This window comes from Myxocyprinus asiaticus, chromosome 40 (assembly GCF_019703515.2).
Source record: "Myxocyprinus asiaticus isolate MX2 ecotype Aquarium Trade chromosome 40, UBuf_Myxa_2, whole genome shotgun sequence".
NCBI classification, from domain to species: domain Eukaryota; kingdom Metazoa; phylum Chordata; class Actinopteri; order Cypriniformes; family Catostomidae; genus Myxocyprinus; species Myxocyprinus asiaticus.
In genome coordinates, this window is record NC_059383.1 from 33,191,693 (window position 1) to 33,214,947 (window position 23,255).

The window sequence follows — 23,255 nt, forward strand, 5'->3', positions numbered from 1 at the left end:
AGTCTGCCTCCTCCTGGGGCAGCTTCGCTTGCAGGTTCACCGTCTGATCCCTAGACGGGGTCGTGGGAACCTTGGGCATATAGCTCGGTCGGGGCCTCAGGACCACGTGAGAGTATTCTGGACCGAACTCCAGGCATGTGTCGCTGACAGAGAATACCTGCAGTTCCCCTACCCTCTTGATGGACGTGAGCTCAGTCAGGAGGGCAGTCTTCAAGAGACCGCCTTTAGCTCAACTGACTCCAGGACTCAAATGGGGCTCCCCACAGGACCATGAGGAATGAGGCACGGTCTGGGAGGACTCAGCCTCCTCGCGCCTCTAAGGAACATGATGATCAGGTCATGCTTCCCGAGAGACCTACCATCAACTGCATTGTGGTGCGCCGCCATAGCGGCCATGTACACCCTCAAGGTGGGGGGGACAGCCGCCCCACCAGGAAGGAAAGCACCAACCTGACTGTGCACCTCTGGGAGTCTTCGCATCAGGAAGAACACCACTTAGCGATCAGATGCCATTGCAAGGCATACAGGCGCCTCGTAGAGACAGCCCTAGCCTGAGTGATTGTGTCTACCACCATTTAGGTCTTCCACATCCTGTCCAAGGGCCAGACATGGACATTCCAGAGGTCTGGTTGTGGGTGACAGATGGTGCCCCATCCCTGAGAGAGGAGAACCCTCCTCAGGGGAATTTGCCAGGGAGGGGCTGTCACGAGGAGTGTGAGGTCCGAGACCCAAGTCTGAGTGGGCCAGTAGGGTGCCACTAGGATGACCTGCTCCTCGTCCTCCCTGACCTTGCAAAGGGTCTGTGCAAGTAGGCTCACTGGGGGGAAACGCATACTAGCGCAGCCCCCAGTGCATCTGTGCCGAGGGAAGCCTCGGTCAGGGCGTACCAGAGCGGGCAGTGGGAGGATTCCCGGGAAGCGAACAGGCCTACCTGCGCTTGACCGAATCGACTCCAAACCAGCTGGACCACCTGGGGGTGGAGTCTCCACTCTCCCCTGAGTGTGACCTGTCATGACAGTGCATCTGCCATGCTGTCGAGGTCACCTGGGATGTGAGTGGCTTGCAATGACTTGAGTCGCTGCTGACTCCAGAGGAGGCGACATTCGACGTGAGCGCAAGCCGCCTTGGCGGCTAATGTATGCTACGTGCTTGCCATGGATCAATGGCCAAAGCCTCCGCAGGGTGAGCAACACTGCCAGCAACTCGAGGCAGTTGATATGCCAACGCAGTCATGGCACTGTCCAGGAGCCCGCGGCTGCGTGCCCATTGCATACGGTGCCCCAGCCATGCTCGGAGGCGTCTGTCGTAACCACGACATGCCTGGGGTACTTGCTCTAAGGGGACTCCTGCCCACAGGAATGCAAGGCCCGTCCAAGGGCTGAACAAGTAGTGGCAGATCTGCGTGATGACCACGCGATGTGTGCTGTGGCGCCATGCCCATCTCGTGACTCGAGTCTGACGTCTCATATGCATCGACCCGAGCGGCGTGACTGCCGTCGAGGATGCCATATGCCCCAGGAGCCTCTGAAAATGCTTCAGTGGGACCGCTGTGCTCCGCCTGAACAACTTCAGGCAGTTCAGCACTGACTGCGTGCGCTCGCTCGTGAGGCACACCATCATAGAGACTGAGTCTAACTCCAACCCGAGAAAAGAGATGCTCTGTACTGGGGAGAGCTGCTTTTCCCCCAGTTGACCCAAAGCTCCAACCGGCTGAAGTGCCTGAGCACCAGGCACACAACAAGTCTCAAGAGTGAGCTAGAGCCAGCCAGTCATCGAGACAGTTGAGGATGTGGATGCCAACTTCCCTTAGCGGGGCAAGGGCTGCCTCTGCGACTTCCGCGAAGACGCGAGGCGACGGACCGACCGAAAGGGAGGCTGAAGAAACCGAGACGCTGAAGTATGCATCCTTCAGGTCTACCGCCACAAACCAATCCTGATGCTGGACGCTCGCTAAAATGCGTTTCCGCATCAGCATCTTGAACGGGAGTCTATGCAACCCACCGCCTTTCCTTGGTACGATGAAGTAGGGGCCATAGAACCCTTCTTCATCTCAGCTGGAGGGACAGGCTCTACCGCATCCATACGCAGAAGGGACGCGATCTCCGCTCGCAGGGCAGCGGCGTTCTTGACCTGCACTTGAGGTAAAATGGACGCCACAGAACCCGGGTGGGTGCCTGGCGAACTGAATCGCATAGCCGAGTCGAACGGTCCCAGTCAGCCATCACGACGGGTTGGGGAGCGCAAGCCATGGCCCCAAGCTCCGGGCAAGGGGGACCAAGGAGACAATCACGTCGGATGTACCGGCGGGTGGGACCTCACGGCAGGGCGGAGCCAGAGGGGGCTCGGACCCTGAACTCGTGGCCGTGCTGAGTCTGGGGACATCGAAGCACTTACCTGGCTCTGGGTACCCACCATAGGACTGGTCAGCAACGGGGGAGGAGGGAACCGTACTCATAATCCATCACAATCGCTCGGGCGTGGGTGTGTTGTGCTGCCTCTGCAGCGTCGTGCCAGCCATAAATGTGCTGTGTCTGGCAATTGCATTAACGACAGCCATAAACACTGGGTGTGTGACCCAGGAAATGAGGAAACAGCTCCTTTTCTGAAAATGTGGTTACCGCAGCCTTTTGGGCATGGGGCAAAATCAAAGAAAACGCAACAAAGGATTCTCCTCCCGGCCCTCCACCGGGGGATGGAGTGGTCTGCTTACCATCTCTAGGCTTGCAGTGGGTCTCCATGTGCCTGGGTCGCCCATCTCAGGTGTGCCAGAAGCCTTCCTCGGGTTCTTGGTGGCGGGCTGTGAGACGGGGGATGTCTGCTTCCTGCGGGGGGCTCTATGCTGGGGCCGTTGCCGCAGGGGGAAACCCCAGGTGACGGGGTACATGATCTTGATCCGCGCCAGGCAGGATATGCTGGATGGCCTCCGTCTGCTTCCTGACCACTGAGAACTGTCCTCGATGGTGTCGCCAAATAGGCCAGCCTGGGTGACGGGGGTGTCAAGGAACCATACCTTATCAGCCTCCCTCATCTCGACCAAGTTGAGCCATAGGTGGTGTTCCTGGACCACGAATGTGGACATCGCCTGCCCGAGAGTCTGCGCTGTGACCTTCGTCGCCTGGAGGGCAAGATCGGTCACTGAGCACAGCTCCTGCATTAATTCTGGGTCAGAACTATCCTTGTGCAGTTCTCTCAGTACCTTGGCTTGGTGCACTTTCAGGAGAGCCATGCAGTGCAGGGTGGAGGTGGCCTGTCCAGGGGCACCGTAGGCCTTAGTCGCCAGTGACGTCTCAAACCTACAGGCCCTGGACGGGAGTCTCGGATGGCTCCACCAGGTGGCGGCGTTTTGCGGGCACAGGTGCACCGTAACCACCTTATCCACCTGGGGAATCGCCGAGTACCCCCTGGCAGCCCCACCATTGAGGGTAGTGAGAGCGGAGGAGCTCAGAGACCGGGTCCAGGCAGTGAAAGGTGCCCGCCACGACCTCATGAGCTCCTCATACACTTCCGGGAAGAAAGGGACTGGGGCGCGGCTGTGAGCGGCACTTCGAGCCCAGGACCCAATCATCAAGCCACGAGGTTTCAGGGCATGGTGGAGGGTTCCACTCTAGCCCGACGTTCGCGGCAGCCCAGGCAAGCATGGCCATCAGCTCGGCGTCAGCCTCAGACTGGGTGACCACACCTGAAGGCGGAAGCCCAGCCGAGTGCTCCGCATCGGACTGAAGCAGCCTGCTCTCCGATGCTGCTATCGAGATCTCATCCTCCTCCTGAGCGCCGAATGAGAGGTCAAACCTGCTGTGAGGTGGGCCGCCTGACTCATCCCAGAACTCAACCGGGCACACGAGCATGCTGGGGAGTGGGAGGTCGGATTTACCCAGCAGATTTACTCCCATTGAAGTCCCCAAATCGCCTCCAGCGCTAACCGTTGCGGTCATGTGCCCGCGGGCAGAAGAACCGGGGCGGGGAGCAGCTGGAGCGGCTTGCCCTCTGAGGAAAGAAAACCGTTAATCGCAACATGGCCATGGTCATGCTCTCGCAGTGCGGACATGAACCATCCACAAACGCTGTCTCAGCGTGTCTGGAGCCCAGACACCTAAGGCAGCGATCATGACCATCGGAAGCGGAGAGATAATGACCACAACCAGGAACTGCACATAACCGGAAAGGCATCTTTAAAAAGACGCTTTCCGCCAGTGCTCACTTTTTTAGGGAATATATACTCTTTTAGGGAGAAATATACTCTTTTAGCGCTCAACACGCGCTGTCGAAGCGCCCAGGGGCGTTCTCTGCACTTATCTGTGCGAGAGGGGGAGAAACCGCTGTGATACGCCATGAAATCCAATCGCTTGCTTTCTACAGAGGCGGTAGAATACATCAACACCGCTAAGCTCCGAAGTAAAAATCTGAACGAGTGGTTGCGAGCCAGCTCCTTTTATACCTGTATGTCCGGGGGAGTGGCATGCAAATTCCACTCACCAATTCCCATTGGCCTTTTCTCAAAAATCAGAGGTGTTTTGGGCTCCCAAGGGCGACCCCTAGTGTCACTACATCGACACAACGTCAAGTGGGTGACAGATAGGGAACAGTATATTCAATATGAAAAACTTGATTTTATCCATTTGAGAATTGATCACATCATGAAAAGTGGTCACTATATGACAGGTGGTTGGAGGGGATGGGTTGAAAAGTAAGAGGGCTTGGTGAATCATTTGAAAAGTTAAGTCATTTTAGAGGTAGAGCAAGTCATTCCATTTTGATGAAAGATCACAGAGGCAAACTTTTTTCTTTGGAATAATGTGCTCCAATGAATCATTCACTATAAGACCAGGAACATGGATTTAGAAAGTAAATAGGGTCAGTTTTGATTTAATGTTGACTTAAGTATATTGGACTTGTGCTTGCTTATCCTTTCTCCATAAGAGCCTACATGTATAATTGTCTTTGTATGTACAGTATTTACAAGTAATTGTGTGAGGCAGATGACAAACACTGATACTGACCTGCTGACAAAGACAAGTGACTGTGATCTTACCTGTCACAGCCACTGCTGTTTATTTTATGGCAGAAGTGATGACCTTTTGCCATTTTGAATAAAAAAGCATCTTGAGGCTCTCACGGCCTCATTTCCTTATGCCCCACCTGCCACCAAATATCACAGACCCAATAGGGCTGCATTCCACTTCACTTTAAACATCGACTCACTAACTACCCTAAGCACTTCAATTTGGCTGCCTCCATAATTTTTATATGTGTCAAACTGTACTGCATAAACTAGGGCACTTTAAATATTTTCATGGTTCATGCCATGAAAGCAGATTCACATTGGGATGAATAACTAAGCATATCAGCTATTTTAAATATACTGTTTCGCGTAGCAAGGATGATGTAGCAACAAGATGGATCAGATTGTTTTACATACTAAAGATGGAGTCCCAGCCGCACCCACAGCTTGACTCCCTGAGCTGTCTTTATTGTCCTGTTGGGACAGACAAGAAGGAGGCTGATTGAACCAGAGCAGACTGCCCTGCTTAAAAAAATAAAAAAAATAAAAAAAAATAAATAAAAAAAATGTAAACAGCCTAGTGTGGTTTGCTAGTCTATGCTGTTCTCCCAGCCTAGTCAGGTTCATCTGGTATTCTGGTTTTAAAAGGGTTTTGGGCCCTTCCCAGCTGGTCAGGCTGGGACCATCTAAACCAGCTAAGACCACCAAAACTGGCTTAAGATGTTTTTTAGGCTGGTTTAAGCTTAGCAGGGTGGACAATCCCAGATCAGCCCTGGAAATTGGGCAGAGGCTGTTTGTTCTCTATTGGCCCTATTGGAAACCCAGGAAAAATATGCGGACATTAATAAGAAGTGTGTACCTGAGGATCTGTTTTTAAGAGAGGTGCAAAGAAAGAGCTTGTGACCTAAAGCCCCTTGACAAAAATTGTTCCTTTGTTAAAGTCTGTTGGGTGGCCAGTCCCTCATTTTCACCCTTATTTTTACATCTTGTGTTGTAGGGGGGAGACCTTACCTGTAGGTTCTTCCTCCAAACATTGACGGCCGCAAAGGCTAGCTGCATCTGCTTCCTGCGGGCGTCTTTATGGCGCTTGTACGCAATCTCAATGAAGATGAGGAAGATCCCTGCTGCAATGCCACCAGCGACTAGCATGAAGACACCTGTGAATAGGACGGATGAATAGAATTGTCAGACAATTCACAGAGGTGACACCATATTTTTTTAATTAACCCACAGATGAGCTGAACGGGGTGAAGCCTCTGTGTGATGGAGTCCTACATGTATCACCCATATATTTAGGGCCTGCTGCTGAACACCATGCAAAATAGATGGATGTTAAATGTCAATGAGCTTGTTAAGAATGTGAGCACCAACACAGGTGAGCGTTAAAATGACATCTAAAGGCATTGGACAAAAAAAGGCCCCAATACCTTACCTACAGTCCTTTTTTGTCCAATCTCTTTTAGGTTACTCGGTACCTATGAGTGGACCATACCTGCCATATTCTCAAAAGTGAGTGTGGCTGGGGCATTGCTTCTTGAGTCACATTCCTGGTATCTCACCCAGGTTTTATCTAGGTCCTCCATGAAGCCATTCTCATGGGAACTGCAACAGGGTGGTGGGGAGCAGGAAAAGAAGTTCAAACGTTAATACGTTGCTATTGGTAGAAGGTACTGAAAAATCCCACAGAAAAGTCACAACCTCTAGCATGTACACAAAAACACATAAACAGTACATACTAGTAACCATTAGACAACAGAGGGAAGCAGGGAAATACACAGAGAGAGATGACGAGTAAGGGTCAAATGGTGAGATTTGTTGTACAACATAAAACTATACAAAAGCGTACAATATGCTGCTTTGGCTGGGACAGACCTGAGAATAGCCAGGGACACATTCTGTTTCCAGGGGCTGTCCTTGCGCATGCCTATGCCAAAGCCCGAACGGAAAAACAGCTCTCCCGTGGTCACCAGGTCACACTTCTGCGAGGCTTCAAACTCCAGCACCGCAGAGTCCCAGATGAAAGCATGCAGCTTGCTGTGGGGGCAGGGGGAAGGGAGGAGGACGGGAAGGGTGGGGGGTTATGGTGCAACAGTACAGTGAGAAACAACACACTTGTGGCACCCACCCACCCGTCTTGAGCAGCTTTTGTTACCAGAAATCAAAAGCAAATGAAATCCAATGCCGGACGGGTGGAGCTTTGTCCCACATTGGATTCCCAGAATGACGTTTTTGCAGAAAACCTGAAAGAGGAGTTCTTCAGCTAATTGTTAAAATATTTATGTTTGGTCAAATCTGGGCTGAGTTATGGGCCAGGGTCACAGGTCAGCGCAGTAAGTGCTGGCACTGATATACACTACCAGTCAAATGTTTTGAAACACTTATTATTTATTATATTTTTTTTCTTCACATTTTAGAATAATAGTAAAGTCATCAAAACTATGGAATAACATAAATGGAACTATGGGAATTATGTTGTGACTAAACAAAATCCAAAAAAAACAAAAAAACTGTTATATTTCAAAAGTAGTCACCCTTTGCCTAGAATTTGGAGACATGTACTCTTGACATTTTCTAAACCAACTTCTTGAGGTATCACCCTTGGATGCTTTTTAAACCGTATTGAAGGAGTTTCCATCTATGTTGGGCACTTATTGGCTGCTTTTCTTTATTATTTGGTCCAAGTCATCAATTAAAAAAAAAAAAAAAAAATTTAATTACATTTTAGTTTTGTAATGAAATAAATTAATATGGTGGCACAATTATATTTTTGTCTACAAAACTAATTTCAAACATTTAAGCATATGCCTTCAGATCAAAAGATTTTTAAGATCATGAGAAACATTTCAGTCAAGTGTTTCAAAAGTTTTGACCGGAAGTGTATATGCCTGTGATCTGCAGGCCCAGGACCCTTAAGACTAACTGACTGACTGACTGACCATGGGGCCAGACCTGCTGGTGTCTACCCTACAGGGACTCACTTGTCCCGAACAGCCTGGATGGCTTCAGCGGCACTCTCGTAGTTATGCTTCTCCATGTGGCGGTACATGGTGCTCAGTTCAACCTGACGGCGGAAGTAAATATCCACCGAACTCTGCTTTACTGTGGCATAGATGAACTTGTCTGATGGGTTCCTCAGCTGGAAACAAAAGAATTGTACAGAAGAAAGCTCACATTACAGTTCATAAAAGGAAAACAGCTGAAAGGTCCAGCTTAGACCATCTCCACACTAATATGTTTTTCTTTGAAAGGAAAATGCCATTCCAGTGTGAACGAGAAGTGTAAATGTAACATAATCAATGCTTGTTCAACTGAAAAATTATTGAATTTGAAAAGCATACCCTTGGGTCGTTGATGCCGGTGATGCGCTCCTCAGGCCGGTCCAACACCAGAAAGGCAGCCAGGTTGGCAGTATAAGAGGCTACTATGATCATAGCGAAGCCAGCCCACACCATTCCCAGAATTCTTGCTGAAAAACTACGTGGGGCACCTGGATAACATATACTTATGTAAAATAAATCTGTTTAAAATATCCTTTTTAGTCATTTAACATGATCATAAATAGCATTTGACTTTCACAACACCTTCTCCAATTCCAGAGTTCAACAAGACTCCCCAGGAAAACCACATAGCTGAAGATAATGTGAGGGCATCCTCCTCTTCTTCTTCGCTGTTTACTTTAAACCTTCCAAATGGGCTGGGAAAACAGGCAAGACAACGAACATGGTGAGAATAGGCCCAAGACTACCCAAGTGGCCTTCAAACCAATACTTCAGTCTCCCAATGGGAAAGATATTCTTAAATCATTTTGCATTGACCAAAATGGGCACAGACAGAATAATCAAGGATGTTGAAGTAAGGCAAAGAGATGGAGAGCAGACAGGAAAAGAGACCAGGCTCACAAAGTGCAGCCACACAACCTTCCCCACCTATATGACACTGAATATGACACATGATAATGACTCTCATGTACTTGGAGACATCCTGCAAAAAATGTGCTGCATGGCTCCAAAAGAGTGAAACCAACTATCAAAAAAGACAGAACAAACAATAAGCTCACACAGCCACCCCATGGACACCCCACATGGAACAGCTAGCCACTCTCTCAACCCAACGTTTCTTGTACCTGAACCGGTCTAGTAGGTAAAGCATCACCGCCACCACATGCACCGATAGACCCACCAGTAGCCACAGTGTGCTTTGGAATGGCTGCATGAACGAGTCCAGCGTACTACGAGGAATTTCCTGAAACACACAGTACATGTTCACTCACAAATATTTAGCACATTTCAGTCAGTATGTTTAAATGCTCTGTAAAAGGAACATACATTTTTGGACAGATGAGGAGACAGCAATAAAGTTGTTGCAGCTGAAGAAGCTGAGCATTCTTAAACATATAGAATGATGAAAAACGGGGAACAGTGAACTTTTGAAATTTTTATTCCTTCAAATATTCATTTACACATTGTGTCATGAACACTTGGACAGACAGATGAAAACTGTAGCTCAACTACGCAACAACCTGCTGTAGCTCAATTATAACTGTGCATGTAAATGTACTGACTGACTCGGTACGTAATACTGCACTTTATGTAGAACAATGGGTTCTGAATTCTGGACCTATTTCTGGACCTCAAGGAAGCATTATTTTGATTTACCTTTTTCACGAGGATAGTGAGTCCTTGGTATTTGAAAGGCTTGGAGAATTCTATGTACTGGGCTCGTTCATTGTTAATCGTCAATGGAGCAACAATCATATCTGCAAGACCACCCAGGAGCTCACCCATCATGCCATTCCATTCCTTCTTGTTACTGTTATTCACCTGATACCAAAAAAATTATCTTAATGATAAACAAAGCTATGTAATTTGTCACATGAACATTTCATGTAACACAAATGTTTCTATTGCTTTAGCCTGAGACAATGTGAAACTGAACTGACTCTTTCCTGTGTTCCGAATTTTCCATCTGCCACTAGGTGCACTTCATAGGTGAAGTTCATGGTCATCGCCAGCTTGATCAGAAGGTCAACGCAAAATCCATAACAACATTGGGGAACTATTGGGCGTCCTGTAACCAAACCGGAAAAGGTGAAATTTCATTCCATCTGACAAAAGTAGATCTGGAAATATGAATATTTGAAAGTGCACCACTCTCAATCCACTCACCACAATGCTAAAATCACTTGCTCATTTACAGATTGTGTGTTTTTTATTTTAGATGGCAACGTCATTGAGGTCTGATCAATTTAATTTCCATAAATTCAACTTTAGCTCTGCTTCTCAGCCAGCCATATATATTTTTTAGATGATAACTAAAAAAATATTAACAAGCTTTATGAATTATTTTCCAATTCATCTGTGGTTCTGGCTGAATTAAAGCTGTACTGACCACAACACTTGCAGTCAAAATAGATGTACTTTCACCAGGATCTAAAATAGGTACACACAATCCTTCTATAACGACATTCACACTTTACCTGCAACTTATATAGGCTGCAACATAAGGCACACCCACAGCTGTATGTCACCACACTCAAAGCAGAATGCCACAATGGAAGCCAAAACACGTCGTTTGCAAACAACCAGCTCATGCACACACATTTTGCAATAAGCAGAAATGGCCGCACACTTACAGCATCAAACACACACAAAATCTGCATTAATATGCAGTTACTTTCCCTCAAACATACAGACACACTTGCCCATAGCCATGATCACGCTTGCACACTTGCTACATTCATACATATATAAATACCTTCTGCATATATATGTATGTATGTATCTCCAGATGGCGTATGTAGAAAAGCACAGTGACAATATAAACGTCCCTGGTGTGTTACCTGGGATGGTCTCATTTGGTCCAGTGCAGATCACCTTTTTAATTAAGACTCCATTAGGTGTGTACTCTTCTTTGCAGGTTCCATCCAGCGTAGTTGGCTTCACATACACAAACGGTTCCTGATGAATGGTCACTATCTGCAATAGATGGACAGAATTTGGTTTTACTGCCCTGTGTGACACCAAGAGTGTTGTTGTAACTTCTTTCAATAGATCTTCAACCCTTAATTCGGGATACATTTAGGGACAATGCTATTTAGCATAGTACAGTTAGTCCCTACTGGTAGATGCTGTAAGTACACCAATAAAGCAAGGCGTAACTTTCTCCACTCACAGCAATTCAAAAGAAGCAATCTGTTCTTTCTGAATATGTATGTTTTTTTTAATTATATTTCATTATCTTATAGATGTATTGTCTGTGAGTTAAAATTGAGGGCTTTTAAAAGCTTGAAAATGACTTATTTTTATTTTTTATTCTAATATTTAATATACTCTTATATTGTGCAGCCTTTGACAGCTCAGGATAGTCGCTACTGAAGGCCTTGGGACTGTGCGTGTTCCTGTGGTGCCATAGGCATCATTGTCCTGTGGCTCCAGAGTGTTAAGTCACATGACATTTATAGTTTAGTGGATTGGGGGAATGCACTAGCTGAGCAACTGCCACTGAGATGAACATAAATGCTAACAGATAACTCTCTCCAGGTATTATAAACCTTGTATAGGGAGTAAACTCTGTACCTTTAATCTGGTTGACATCTGGAATCCTCTCGGCCTCTCCGTTTCACCTCCGGGCCAAATTATCTTCCTCTGTTTATTCATCACCACCTAATGAAGCAAAAATTTGAGTAAATAATTAGCTGGCTCTTCATAGCCATTATAATCTTTGTTTAATCCTATAATCTAAATTAATGTGGCTAGATGCCCATAAATGAAATTACAGAGTTGGCTTTGAATAAAATGATGACACAATTATAGCTTAGTCCAGGCCTTGGGGTGGTTTCCCAGACAGAGATTAAGCCTATTCCTAGACTAAAACGGCCTTTTAAACCAGATTAACAGAAATCTGCTTTCTCAGTCATGGTTTGAAATAGTTCTAGATTTAGCCTAGTCCTGAATTTACTAAACTGATTTCCTGAAGGAAGATTAGAGCTACTCCAGGACTAAATTGAGGCTTAAATTAAACCTCCCAGGAGGCAGGTTTACTTCAGATTAATGTCATTTGTCAAAGACGACACATGGATTACTTGAACTATGTCAGTGAAGATCGAGTACCACCAGCTTCACAAGTTCTTGCCGACAGAAGTGACCCATTTGCAACATTTTGATGAAATTAGTTCTCGAGATCATTTTCGAATGCATAAAGTAAATGCCTTGGAGATTATTTCACTTATATAACCCAGGCTTTCATTTGTGACCCAAAGAGGACAGCCTGTGCCTGTTTGTCTCCAGGTGCTCATAACTTTAAGTTTTTTGTCATGTGGCACCTTTCATAGAAAAACTGGGGATTTATGTGGTGTCAGTGAACCAATAGTATGCAAGTCATTCACAGAGTATGCAGGGCGATTTGGGAATTAAAAGGACATAAACTACCCTGATGCTACAACCCAGGCTAACTACAAGGTAAAATTGCATGAATATGGGAACTTCCCAGGAATCATAGGCTGCATAGACAGAACCATTATTCCCATAAAACGTCCCTCAACTCCAGATGCATAAGAATACAGGAACTGCAAGAACTGGTTTTCCATAAATGTCCAAGGTGTATGCACTCGCCAGATAGTTTTCAATCATTGTTGCACATTGGAAAAGTGCGACTCCTGATTCCTGGATTTACTTAACTCATCTATGTATACTCAGTTTGAAAGAGGAGATAATAATGGAATATTGCTTGGTGACAGTGGGTATGCTCATAAGAATCTTGTTTACACCATACTTGCACCCAACAACAGCTGAGCAATGGCACTACAACCGGGCTCATATGCACAATAGGGGTCTAGTAGTGTGCATGTTTGTTAGAGTAGTTTTCAGTGCCCTCGGAAGACATTTCGGTTCAAACCAAAAAGATGCTGCACTGTCATCACTGTCAACAGCTCTTCTTCACAACAATCTGAAACAGCATGGATGCCCAGATCCTCCAACAGAAGAGGATGACAATCCAAATGTACCACCATTTACAGCAGACGAAGGGACTTGCATACAGAGATGCTGTTGCATTGTGCCACTTTAAGTAGATATTTTTGACATTTACCTTTTCATACTTCTGCTCGGATCAGATAAATTCACATGTAATGAGCAAATAAAATATATTTTAAAAGTGTATATTTTGTCTGGCATGTTACAGAAACAGCCATAACATCCAACATGAGTTAATAAAACAATATTTAATTCACAGATTCATGTCTTGATGTGACATTTGAGATAGTTGCATCTTTCTCTCCATCTTCATTTCCAGTTCTTCTTGCAGTATCTTCATTTTCCATTTCATGCCCCTCCTCAAGATACTTTAACTTATGTTCATGATTCAATAGCCAGCCTTTCACAAATAGTCAGTCTTTTGTTCTGGTGACCAGAACTGGCAGACACTGCCACCCTTGCTTCTGAGAATGTGGAGGGTAAACCGCCTCGCAACTCTTCAGTTCTTTCAATATGTCTTTCTCCTTGAAACAAGAACGGTTCATATATATGGTCAGATAAATGTGATGTTTCACACAGATGACACAGAAGCAAATGAAAGTTTGAAAAAAAAAAAAAAAGTGCAAAGTGAAATGTACTTATATACTGTGTGATCCATCATCTGAACTGTCTAGATGGTCATTATCAGGGATGTTCCCCAAAGGTTGCTGGCTCTCCATTATTCCTGTCAGTAACTCATCCAACTGCTCAGTATCTTTATTTGCAGGTCCTCTGCTAGTCTTAAACCTCTCTCTTCAGGCTTCAGCAGCAGTTTTTTTTTAGGTTTATTTTGATATTATTCCACAACACCTGTATTGAATAACTACTGTAATGTCAACCCAGTGATTTCACAAAACATTAAGGTAATAAAGCTGACAATTCTTACCTGAAGTTGTTGTATAGTTTTTGTAGATGTGTTCATTTGCATTGAATTCCTTACAAATAGATTTCCATGCATTGCTTTTCTTTGATTCCACAGCTGATGTGTGCAGTTTATTTTCAATGATGGGGTGTCTTGAAACTATTTGCTTTAAAATAGTTTTCTCATGCTCAGTAAAGTTTTTTGATCACAGTCCCTTCTCTGCTGTCATTGTTATCCTTGGATTTGCTTCTCCAGTTCCATACAATTGTAGGCTTTTCTGGGTCCATTCTATGTTTTATAGGCAACCTTGGTCCAGCTAATTCAGACTAGCACAGTTGGTTTTAAATTAATCTTGTTTACTTAAATTCAGGACTCCATAGTCCAGGTGTTAGTAATCAGTACTTAATCTGTGTTTCAGAAAGCAATTTTTTAAGACATGATTAGCTATTCTAGATTAAGGCCTTCTCCTGGCTTAATTTAAACCCAGTCCTGGAAACCGCCATATCGTTTTCTATAAAATGTACGTTTGTGTGGTGTAATGCAAGTAATGCAAGATTCAGGATCCATATTTTGAAAATATGAATTAAAGACATGGGCTCGGTTTCAAAACTTAGTGAGCTGACTCGCTGTCTACTGCCTAAATACAGTAGGCAGCTACCTTCTAAGACAGCATCAACTTACAGAAAAGTTCCAAAAAGAACCATGGTTCTGTCATGTTTTTTTTATTTTTTTTATTTTTTTTATTACATATACCATGGTAGTACCCCAGGTTTCTTGGAAGTACCTTAGATTACCATGCAAATACCATGGTACATGAATTTCAGTACCATGGTCAATATCAAAATACCATGATATAACTATCTGATACAATCACTGTACCATAACCACCACAGTATCCTTTTGTTAGGGTCTTAACCAAGATGAAATGAACCCTCATAAGTGACTGATTTGGAATGCTCTATATAGTCAGCAACTCCATGCACCACACAAATAGCGACTGAACTTACAATTGATTTCAATAAAGTTCAGATTTAACATGTTGCTAAGCTAACAGTGCAATACTCCAATACATAGAACATAGAAAAATACATAGAACACTCAAATGTTTTTAACAATACTTCAATTACTTTCAATATTAAGTCAAATATTTTTTATATATATATATATATATATATATATATATATATATATATATATATATACTGTATATGTGGCAGATGCTATTGCACCCTGGCGCAAATAATGGTATATGCTATTTACACCCCAGTGCATATAGTGGCAGATATTATTTGCACCCCCCCCCATCACATCTGGCTGACCCTCACGGAAATGCGTGATGCGGGAAAAGCCGCTCTATTTGATGCTCCGGTGTCTCCAGCTGGCCTTTTCGGAGGCTCTGTGAATAGAATTGCTGAGTGCTACGTCACGACCCGGCAACAATCACAGGCTATGAGACATTTTATACCAAAACGGAGCAGTACTTCATCACAACCGGCTTGCTCCCGCTCTGTTTCGGTCCAGCGCCCGGCTAAAAATCCCACACCAGCTGCCTCAGCGCCACCAAATGTCGCCGCCGAGCCGCTGCTAAAGCCATGCAAGACATGGCCCAAACAAAGGCAGCCACCTCAGCGCAAGCCCTGCGCGGATGGGAACCCAATGGCGAGCGCCGCATTATATCATGTATGAACATACAAAGATTTTAAAAAGAGTACAGCGCTCGCATTAGACGCTCACACTTTTCAATAAAGGGCTTTCCCACTTCAAAGCCCATATATTTTGCCCAACTGCTTCCCAATGGTGAGCGGCGCATTATATCTTGTAATGATTTACAAAGTTTGAAAGAAGATTACAGCCCTCGTTGCACATGCACAAGATGCTCACACTTTTCAATAAAGGGCTTTCCCACTTCAAAGCCTCATGTTATGCACAACCACTGGTGAGCGGCACATTATATCATGTTATGAACATACCAAATTGCCCTATGTCCCGTTATGTGGACATGTGGCGAGCTTTTACTGGCATTCCGACTGGGTGATACAAAACAATCCCACCCTGTTTCAATGGTGTTCTTTCTTCCACGGTTCTGTCCGAAGACGTGCCAGTGTTATGAGCTGAAATACACAATCTTCTCGCAAAGAAAAAAATCTATTTTTTTAGTTCATGCGTGCGCACCTCATTAACGAGCACGTACAGACCATTCTTCAGTGTCTGTTTCAGTGTCTGAAAAAACATTACCACTGAAGTCATTTAATTTTCATGTGCATCACGGTAACTCTACGCTGTCTGGCTGCTCAAGCATCATGGACAGCGCCAGCCTTCTACCAACAGGGTGTTATGCTGGGTCAAGTTTTCAGAAAGAAAATGCTGACCACAAATGCATCCGACACAGGTTGGGGCACGGTGTGTAATGGACGCCCGACTTTCAACACCTGGAAACAGGTGCGAAATGGTGGTGACATGTCAACCAGCTAGAGCTACTGGCTGTCTTTCTTGCTTTGAGAGCTTTTCATTCCAATATTGTGAATCATCACATTCTGATTCGTTTGGACAACACAACAGCAGTGGCGTATAAATGTTGCCATGACACGCTGGCCCACGTATGGCCGGCAAAACGCAAGTATGCGCTTCCACCAGTACACCACCTCCATTCTGTCATCAGCAAAGTCCGAGTGGACATGGAAACAGTTCTTTTAATAGCCCCGAAAAGGCCCAATCAGCGATGGTTTCTAGAAATGATAAGAGATGTTATACAGCTCGCCATGGGAAATACCACTGAGGAGGGATCTCCTCTCTCAGGCCCAAGGAACAATCTGGCATCCCCAGCCCAGTCTTTGGAACCTGCATGTGGCCCCTGAACAGAGCGTGCTAAACGCAACAGAACTAATGCATTCAGTCGTGAAAACCATTTTAAAGGCCAGTGTGCGGTCCACAAGACACCTCTACGCACTAAAATGGAATGTGTTCACTGATTGGTGTCTTTCACATGGCAAAGACCCAGTAAACTGCCCCATACATGAAATTCTCATATTTCTTCAAGAGCGATTAGATGCAGGACTCACTCAAAGTTTATGTGGTGACTATATCTGTGTATCACACACCTGAAGCCAGCACCACTATAGGCAAGAATAATTTAATAATAAAGTTCCTTAGAGGAGCAAAACGATTAAATCCACCTCGGCCGGCTACAGTCCTGACTTGGGACCTAACTTTGGTCCTAAAAGGGGCCCCCCTTTGAGCCTTTGGACTCTTTTGATTTGCGCATGCTCTCCATTAAGACCGCATTACTGCTGACTCTGGCCTCAGTAAAACGGATCAGTGACTTACATGCACTATCAATTGACAATTCATGTCTGGAGTTTGTCCCCGAACTTTCAAAAGCAACTGTCAAACCCAGAAAAGGCTATGTGCCTAAGGATCTAACCACGGCCTTCAGAGCACAGGTGGTTCACCTTTAAGGTTTCTTCCCTCCTCAATTTAATTCGGATGAGGAACAATCCTTACATTTGTTATGCCCTGTGCAGGCATTACACGCATATGTTGAGTGCATCCGCCTGTTCAGACTGTCTGATCAGCTCTTTGTGTGCTATGCTATGGAGAACGCATGAAAGGAATGTCCGTCTCCAAGCAAAGACTTTTTCACTGGATCGTTGATGCGATTGCCCTGGCTTACGAGTCGCAGGGTAAGATCTGCCCAATTGGTGTAAAAGCACACTCAACTAGAGGCATGGCCGCCTCATGGGCATGGACGAATGGTGTGTCTTTTCAAGACATATGTTTTGCAGCAGGATGGTCTTCTCAAAACACATTCGCAAGGTTTTACAGCCTAGACGTAACATCTCTCTCTTCACAAGTCTTCTCTGTTTAGAACACTTACTATTTTGTTTGCCAAACATATACTTATGCCCCTCCCTTAAGTATGGGCTCCCCATCATTTTACACAACCGCCTGCATCAGGCCTAAAAGGACGGGGCTCAAACATCATAGCCAATATTAGAACATTGCAGTTATTTTAGAGAGGGGTCAACTAGGTCGTGTGGAAGGACACTCCCCATATGCGTTAGCATGCAATGTCTCATTCCCTTCTTCTCAGGGAACTGAGGTTACGTACATAACCGAGACAATACTAATTGCACCCTGGTGCAAACAGTGTCATATACAATTGCATCCATATTTAAAAACTAACTTACAATATATGGGCATCACAGCAGTGTGATTATTGTGTTTATTTAGAGTCCCACAGACACACTACATTAACCTCTACCACTAAACCTAATCTTAACCATACCTTAGAAAAAATAACCTTGGTTTTACTACAGTAACCATGGTTTTACCATGGTATTTCTTTTTTTTAAATTTACAGTAACCACAAAATTAACCATTGTTACTGTATTGCTACCATATTACTGTACTAACACCATGGTTAATTGCATTAAAACTATGGTTTCTGCCAAAAAGCATGTTACTACAATATTAGTAATACAGTGATGCAATCTACACACAAGTGATGCAGAGCAGCGGGAACGAGTGCGATCGACAGACCCCGCCTCTGGATCAAACCCTTCTCTGCGCTCCTCGACATTCACCGTGACCAAATCACTGCAATGAAATCAACATTTATATTCATTTTTATCTATTATTTTAAGTAGTATTAAAGGAAATATTAAGAATGGAAACAGGAAATTGGATGGGAAAAAAAGTGGGACAAAATGCGGATTCGTACCGCGGTCACTAGGACAACAGTACACATTCACACACCATATTTACACCCCATGCCACTGCAGCGACAGCTGTTGTTAAGTTTGTCATATATTTCTGTGGTTCCTCCAGACTATTGGGGTGCAAATAGCTGCCCTGTGTGGCAGATGCTATTTACACCAGGGTGCAAATAGACACACCGTATATATAAGGGTCTGCATGGGCTTGCACCTGATTACATTTCAGAACATTTACATCAATATCAAACCGCTAGACCACTAAGATCTTCACAGAGCCTGCTTTTGAGTGTCCCCAAGTCTCGTTTAAAATCTAAAGGGGATCGTGCCTTCTCTGTTGCGGGCCCTCGCCTTTGGAATTGTTTGTCTCTTCACATTAGATCCTGTGGTACAATTGAGTCTTTTAAATCTCAGTTGAAGGCTCATCTTTTCTCTATTGCCTATAACTGTGTTTAGATGCATTGTATTTATTCTTGGGTTTATGTTCTATATTGTCCACATGTTTTAAATGTGAGTGTATTTTAAATCTTTATTTTGTAATTAATGTAAAGCACTTTGGTCAACGTGTTATTTTTAAATGTGCTATATAAATAAATGTGACTGATATATACAGTATATATATATATATATATATATATATATATATATATATATATATATATATATATATATAGTATAATGTATATTATAATCAATCAACATTTCACTTTGCCTACTTGGATTTATTTTGACTCATAATTATGCTGCCTTCTTTTTGGAACAGATTTTGCATCTGGAGTGTGCCTGTGATGCCTTAAAATGCTTCCTACAAAGGTAGCTCACTAGGTTTTGGAACAGATCAATTGACAAAGAGGGCTCAAACCTGTGTTCCATTGTAGATGCCAACTTGTATCAGTCTGCTCTTTTGGTAGTTCAGAATGCTGTAATGCGCATATTTTCTATCTCCGTCGTCATTGAACTCAACGCGTCCTGTTAGGCCTTCTGGGTACTTCGATGACATCAATACCCTGTGGAACACAGCCAGGGGTTAACCGTGAGTAACTTTTGCGAATGGTTGTGATGCATGGAAAATTGCATAGAGGAACAATCATGTGTTGTGACAGAACATTAGATCACTGTAAACATTTGTCTATGGCTGTCAGAACCCATCAAAGAATGAGGCAGATGTCTCCTCAAGCAAAATCCATCAAATTAAATGGGTCAGGATGCATGACCTCAGTATTTCTGACCTTTTAAAGAGTGGCCCAGTCTTCCAGATGTTGGTATTGCCCACGCAGCCTCTTGGCGGTTCTGTGATGTTCTCTTTCTCAAAGAGTTCCTGGATAGACTGGGCTACAATGGCAACAGCATCGCTGATGTGCGCCGACTCATTCTTGCCATTGATGAGCTGGAGGCCAATCAGCCCTATGCATTGACGTTAAAATCATGCTGTGAGCTGTCTGGCTTAGTTTTGATATTTAGGGACCCTTTCCAATGCAAAAAAGCCCATAGGGTGGCCCTTTTGAGCCTGCATGGGCAAGTGACTCTCAAATCATGTCAAATAATGTTTTGTCAACTTTGTTCCACCAGACGTTTTAGCAAATCACATCACAGTTCCCCAGTTTGAGATCAGAATTAGCCAATCAGAATTAGTATGTTAAACAATTGTTTATTTGCCATCACAGGCATGTTTCATGTGACACATTGCCCAAAACTTGAGCTGTGACCCTTGAAGTTGGATTTACTAAGCTGAGCACACTAGCGCAACCTATGCCACAAACTGTGGTAAGTCGTGTCCAATTGGTGAGACACTAACACACACTGATTGATGAAATATATCAGAATTAAGGTATACTTCATACATAAATACAACTTCAGCTGAGTTTTTTGGTTGGAGCAGGGTTTGAAAGATCCATCTTTCTTGGATACCTCTAAAGGTGTACTTTTATGACTCTATGAGGGTTTAAACATAAACACAGACCAGGTAAAAAGTGAGCAGTGTTTTGGGAGCAACAATGACAAAAGTGTAAAACTGTATAAAAAAAAAAGTTGTGATTGTGCAGTGCCCAAGACATAAAAGGCCATTTACAGCTTACCAATACCAGAAACACATCAAATAGAGGGTTTTCAAATTCATGAAAGCCAAACTATTAATATAATAAACATGTTATGATAAAACCACACTCAATAAATTAACTTGCACAAACCCACACATATTTTTAATAAAATCTACTTCATGGACATAACGTGTTCATGATAATTTAAAATGACCTCTAAAGGTCAACGTTTAGTTAACTCTGCCAGTAAACCAGAGAACAAACAACCATTATAGTGTAATCTAAAGTGACTCATTTAGAACCTTTAAACACATAAAGTGTTTAAATGTTTAAACGGATTAAATTCACACACATCAACATCCACTGCTCAATCCATGTACATTCATCAACATCCTCTCTATTTCGTTTACAGTAATACTGAGACAAAGTGCTTTTCTTTCCAGTGTCTCTGCCTCAGTTTGTCTGGGCTGGGCATACGTACCGTCTGGGGCCTCGCTCAAAGCTTTACCGGACATCTCACGCTCTCCCACCAGCCACACATAGCCCGAGCCTGTCATGTTAAGGAAGCGTGCTGTTTTGTACACGGCGGCTGCATCTTCCTCACTAAAGGCAGACAGACAGGTTTACAACCGCTTACAGAAGATTGTTCAAGCATGAAATTGTTTTGTAAACTCCATTTGGCTTGTTTTGACTTTTCAGTACTATGAATTTCTAAATCGGGCCTGAAAAGAATATGAAATATGTTGATGACTCATTCTGATTTATTTCTCATTTGCAGTAATTATGCAGTGCAAAGTGAGCTGCAGTGAAGGCTCTTCTTACTATCTTTCCTGCTGGAAATTCCAGCTTAAGCTGGTAGCAGTGTTTTGGAACATAGTTGCTGGTTTCTAGCTGGTCTTTTCTGGTCCAAGCGGGTAGTGTAGATCAAAACCAGCGACCAACTGGTCATACCAGCTAAGGTGGTAAAGCTGGTTTTTGGAACATGGTAGCTGGTCAACCACCTATTGACCATCTTGGACCAGCTAATGACCAGAGATTATGAAGACAGAGATCGTTTACCCCAAGACAGAGCACTTTAAAATGTTTAAAAGTACTAAAATGAATGGGAGTAATTGGAACACCCAATATGGCGGCTGTAGAAATGGAAGTCCCGCCTTACAGGTAAAAGAACCTTTTAAATACAGACATTGCCTGTCAGTCAACACCATTAGGAGTTGACGCATTAGCTAGACCAGCTGAGAAAATGGCGATTATTTGTGTTACTGGAGGTAAAGAAGCACAATTTATAATAAAGTTGAAATATGTTTTTTTGATCGTAATATTGACCAGTCATTTTGGAGATTTCGGTCTTTCCCCATTCAAGTAGATGAGAGCTGTAGTTTCATGCTACATGTATCCATAGAAAATAGCTGCCCGGAAGTGTTCCCAAGTTGGCTGCCGTGTTTACTGACTTGTCTTTAAAAGGATTTTGGCTTAGATTAGCCAGAAACCTACCATGTTCCAAAACACAGCCGCAAGCGGTTTAAAGGGAGAGTTCAAGCAAAATGAAAATTCTGTCATCATTTACTCACCCTCATGGTGTTCCAAGCCCATACGACTTTCTTATGTGGAACACAAAGGAAGAATGTTATAGCCTCAGTCTCCATCTGCTTTCATTGTATGGAAAGAAACTTGAAAAGAAAATGGTGACTGCGGCTAAGAATCTGTCAGATATCTCCTTTTGTGTTCAACTGAGGAAAGAAAGTCAAAGGGGCTTTGGAACAGCAATGTGAGTGTGAATGTGAGTGAATGATGACAGAATTCTCAGAGCCCTTGCATATCCCAATTTTTGTCACTTTTAAACTGGTGTTCTTGGCAGTTTGGTAAGATATTTGTGTAGAAAATAACCTCTTACCTGGCGGAAAGAATGATCACTCGTGCTTCCAGCTCTTTGGCCTCCAGGAGCAGGGCAGTTAAGTTAGTCTCTTGGTTGAACTGAAGCACTTTCTCGGCCTGATATTGGGATACACAATCAGTAGAGGCTATTTACTTCCATAGCTGAACCATGCTGCCTCATTTACCACTTTTGGTTTATTTGTTTGTTTGTTTGTTTGTTTGTTTGTTTGTTTGTTTGTTTTTGTTGTGTATTTTCTGGGACTGAAAAGGGGAAAATGATAGAGTTCCAGAGAAACGGCTTCAAATTAAAAATAAAAAACATAAAAAAGCTTGAAAAAACAAAACAAAAAATACTTCAGCATTGTTGCATGCAAACTGAGGGTTATCAAGGCTCCAGAGAAGGACGTGCATGTTAGAGGTTTCGGGGAGTAAGACCGATGCAACCGTAAACTAAAACCAGGTGGAAAGGGGAGTGACAGGTGAGAGAGGACGTCATTTCCCCAAAGAAAAAGAGTAGAGAAAAAAAAGAGCAACTTGGGAATGCTGCAGTAGTAAGTAGTGTTGTGTCCCAAGCTACCAGATCTCCAAGGAATGGGTTTTCAAACGATTTTATTTTTATTTGAATCATGCATCATCCTTTAGTAAAAAAGGAAAAAATGGTAATGTGGAGCTTTTTTATATATATACATATATATATCTTTTTTGAAACGGAAATAATAATCGTTCAAAAGAAATCCATTCTTCATTTAAATCATAAAAAAT

General features: G+C 43.8%; 1 protein-coding gene across 5 annotated transcripts in view; it reads right to left on the minus strand.

The window, feature by feature from the left end:
* LOC127431238 (glutamate receptor ionotropic, NMDA 1-like) overlaps positions 1-23,255 on the minus strand; it is a 43,695-nt gene that overhangs the window by 11,317 nt on the left and 9,123 nt on the right. For 3 of the 5 annotated variants that reach the window (XM_051681581.1, XM_051681583.1, XM_051681584.1), the window contains 15 exons: positions 22,513-22,610; positions 21,100-21,221; positions 19,812-19,986; positions 19,445-19,589; positions 11,575-11,661; positions 10,839-10,974; positions 9,939-10,066; positions 9,655-9,819; positions 9,123-9,241; positions 8,581-8,693; positions 8,338-8,486; positions 7,978-8,135; positions 6,872-7,033; positions 6,492-6,601; positions 6,011-6,156 (listed from right to left, as the gene is read on the minus strand). In XM_051681581.1, the coding sequence (XP_051537541.1) occupies positions 6,011-6,156; positions 6,492-6,601; positions 6,872-7,033; positions 7,978-8,135; positions 8,338-8,486; positions 8,581-8,693; positions 9,123-9,241; positions 9,655-9,819; positions 9,939-10,066; positions 10,839-10,974; positions 11,575-11,661; positions 19,445-19,589; positions 19,812-19,986; positions 21,100-21,221; positions 22,513-22,610 (2,013 nt within the window). Of the gene's footprint in view, positions 1-5,416; positions 5,474-6,010; positions 6,157-6,491; positions 6,602-6,871; positions 7,034-7,977; positions 8,136-8,337; positions 8,487-8,580; positions 8,694-9,122; positions 9,242-9,654; positions 9,820-9,938; positions 10,067-10,838; positions 10,975-11,574; positions 11,662-19,444; positions 19,590-19,811; positions 19,987-21,099; positions 21,222-22,512; positions 22,611-23,255 lie in introns of all 5 variants that reach the window. The other 2 variants (XM_051681582.1, XM_051681580.1) reach the window with 1 other exon arrangement.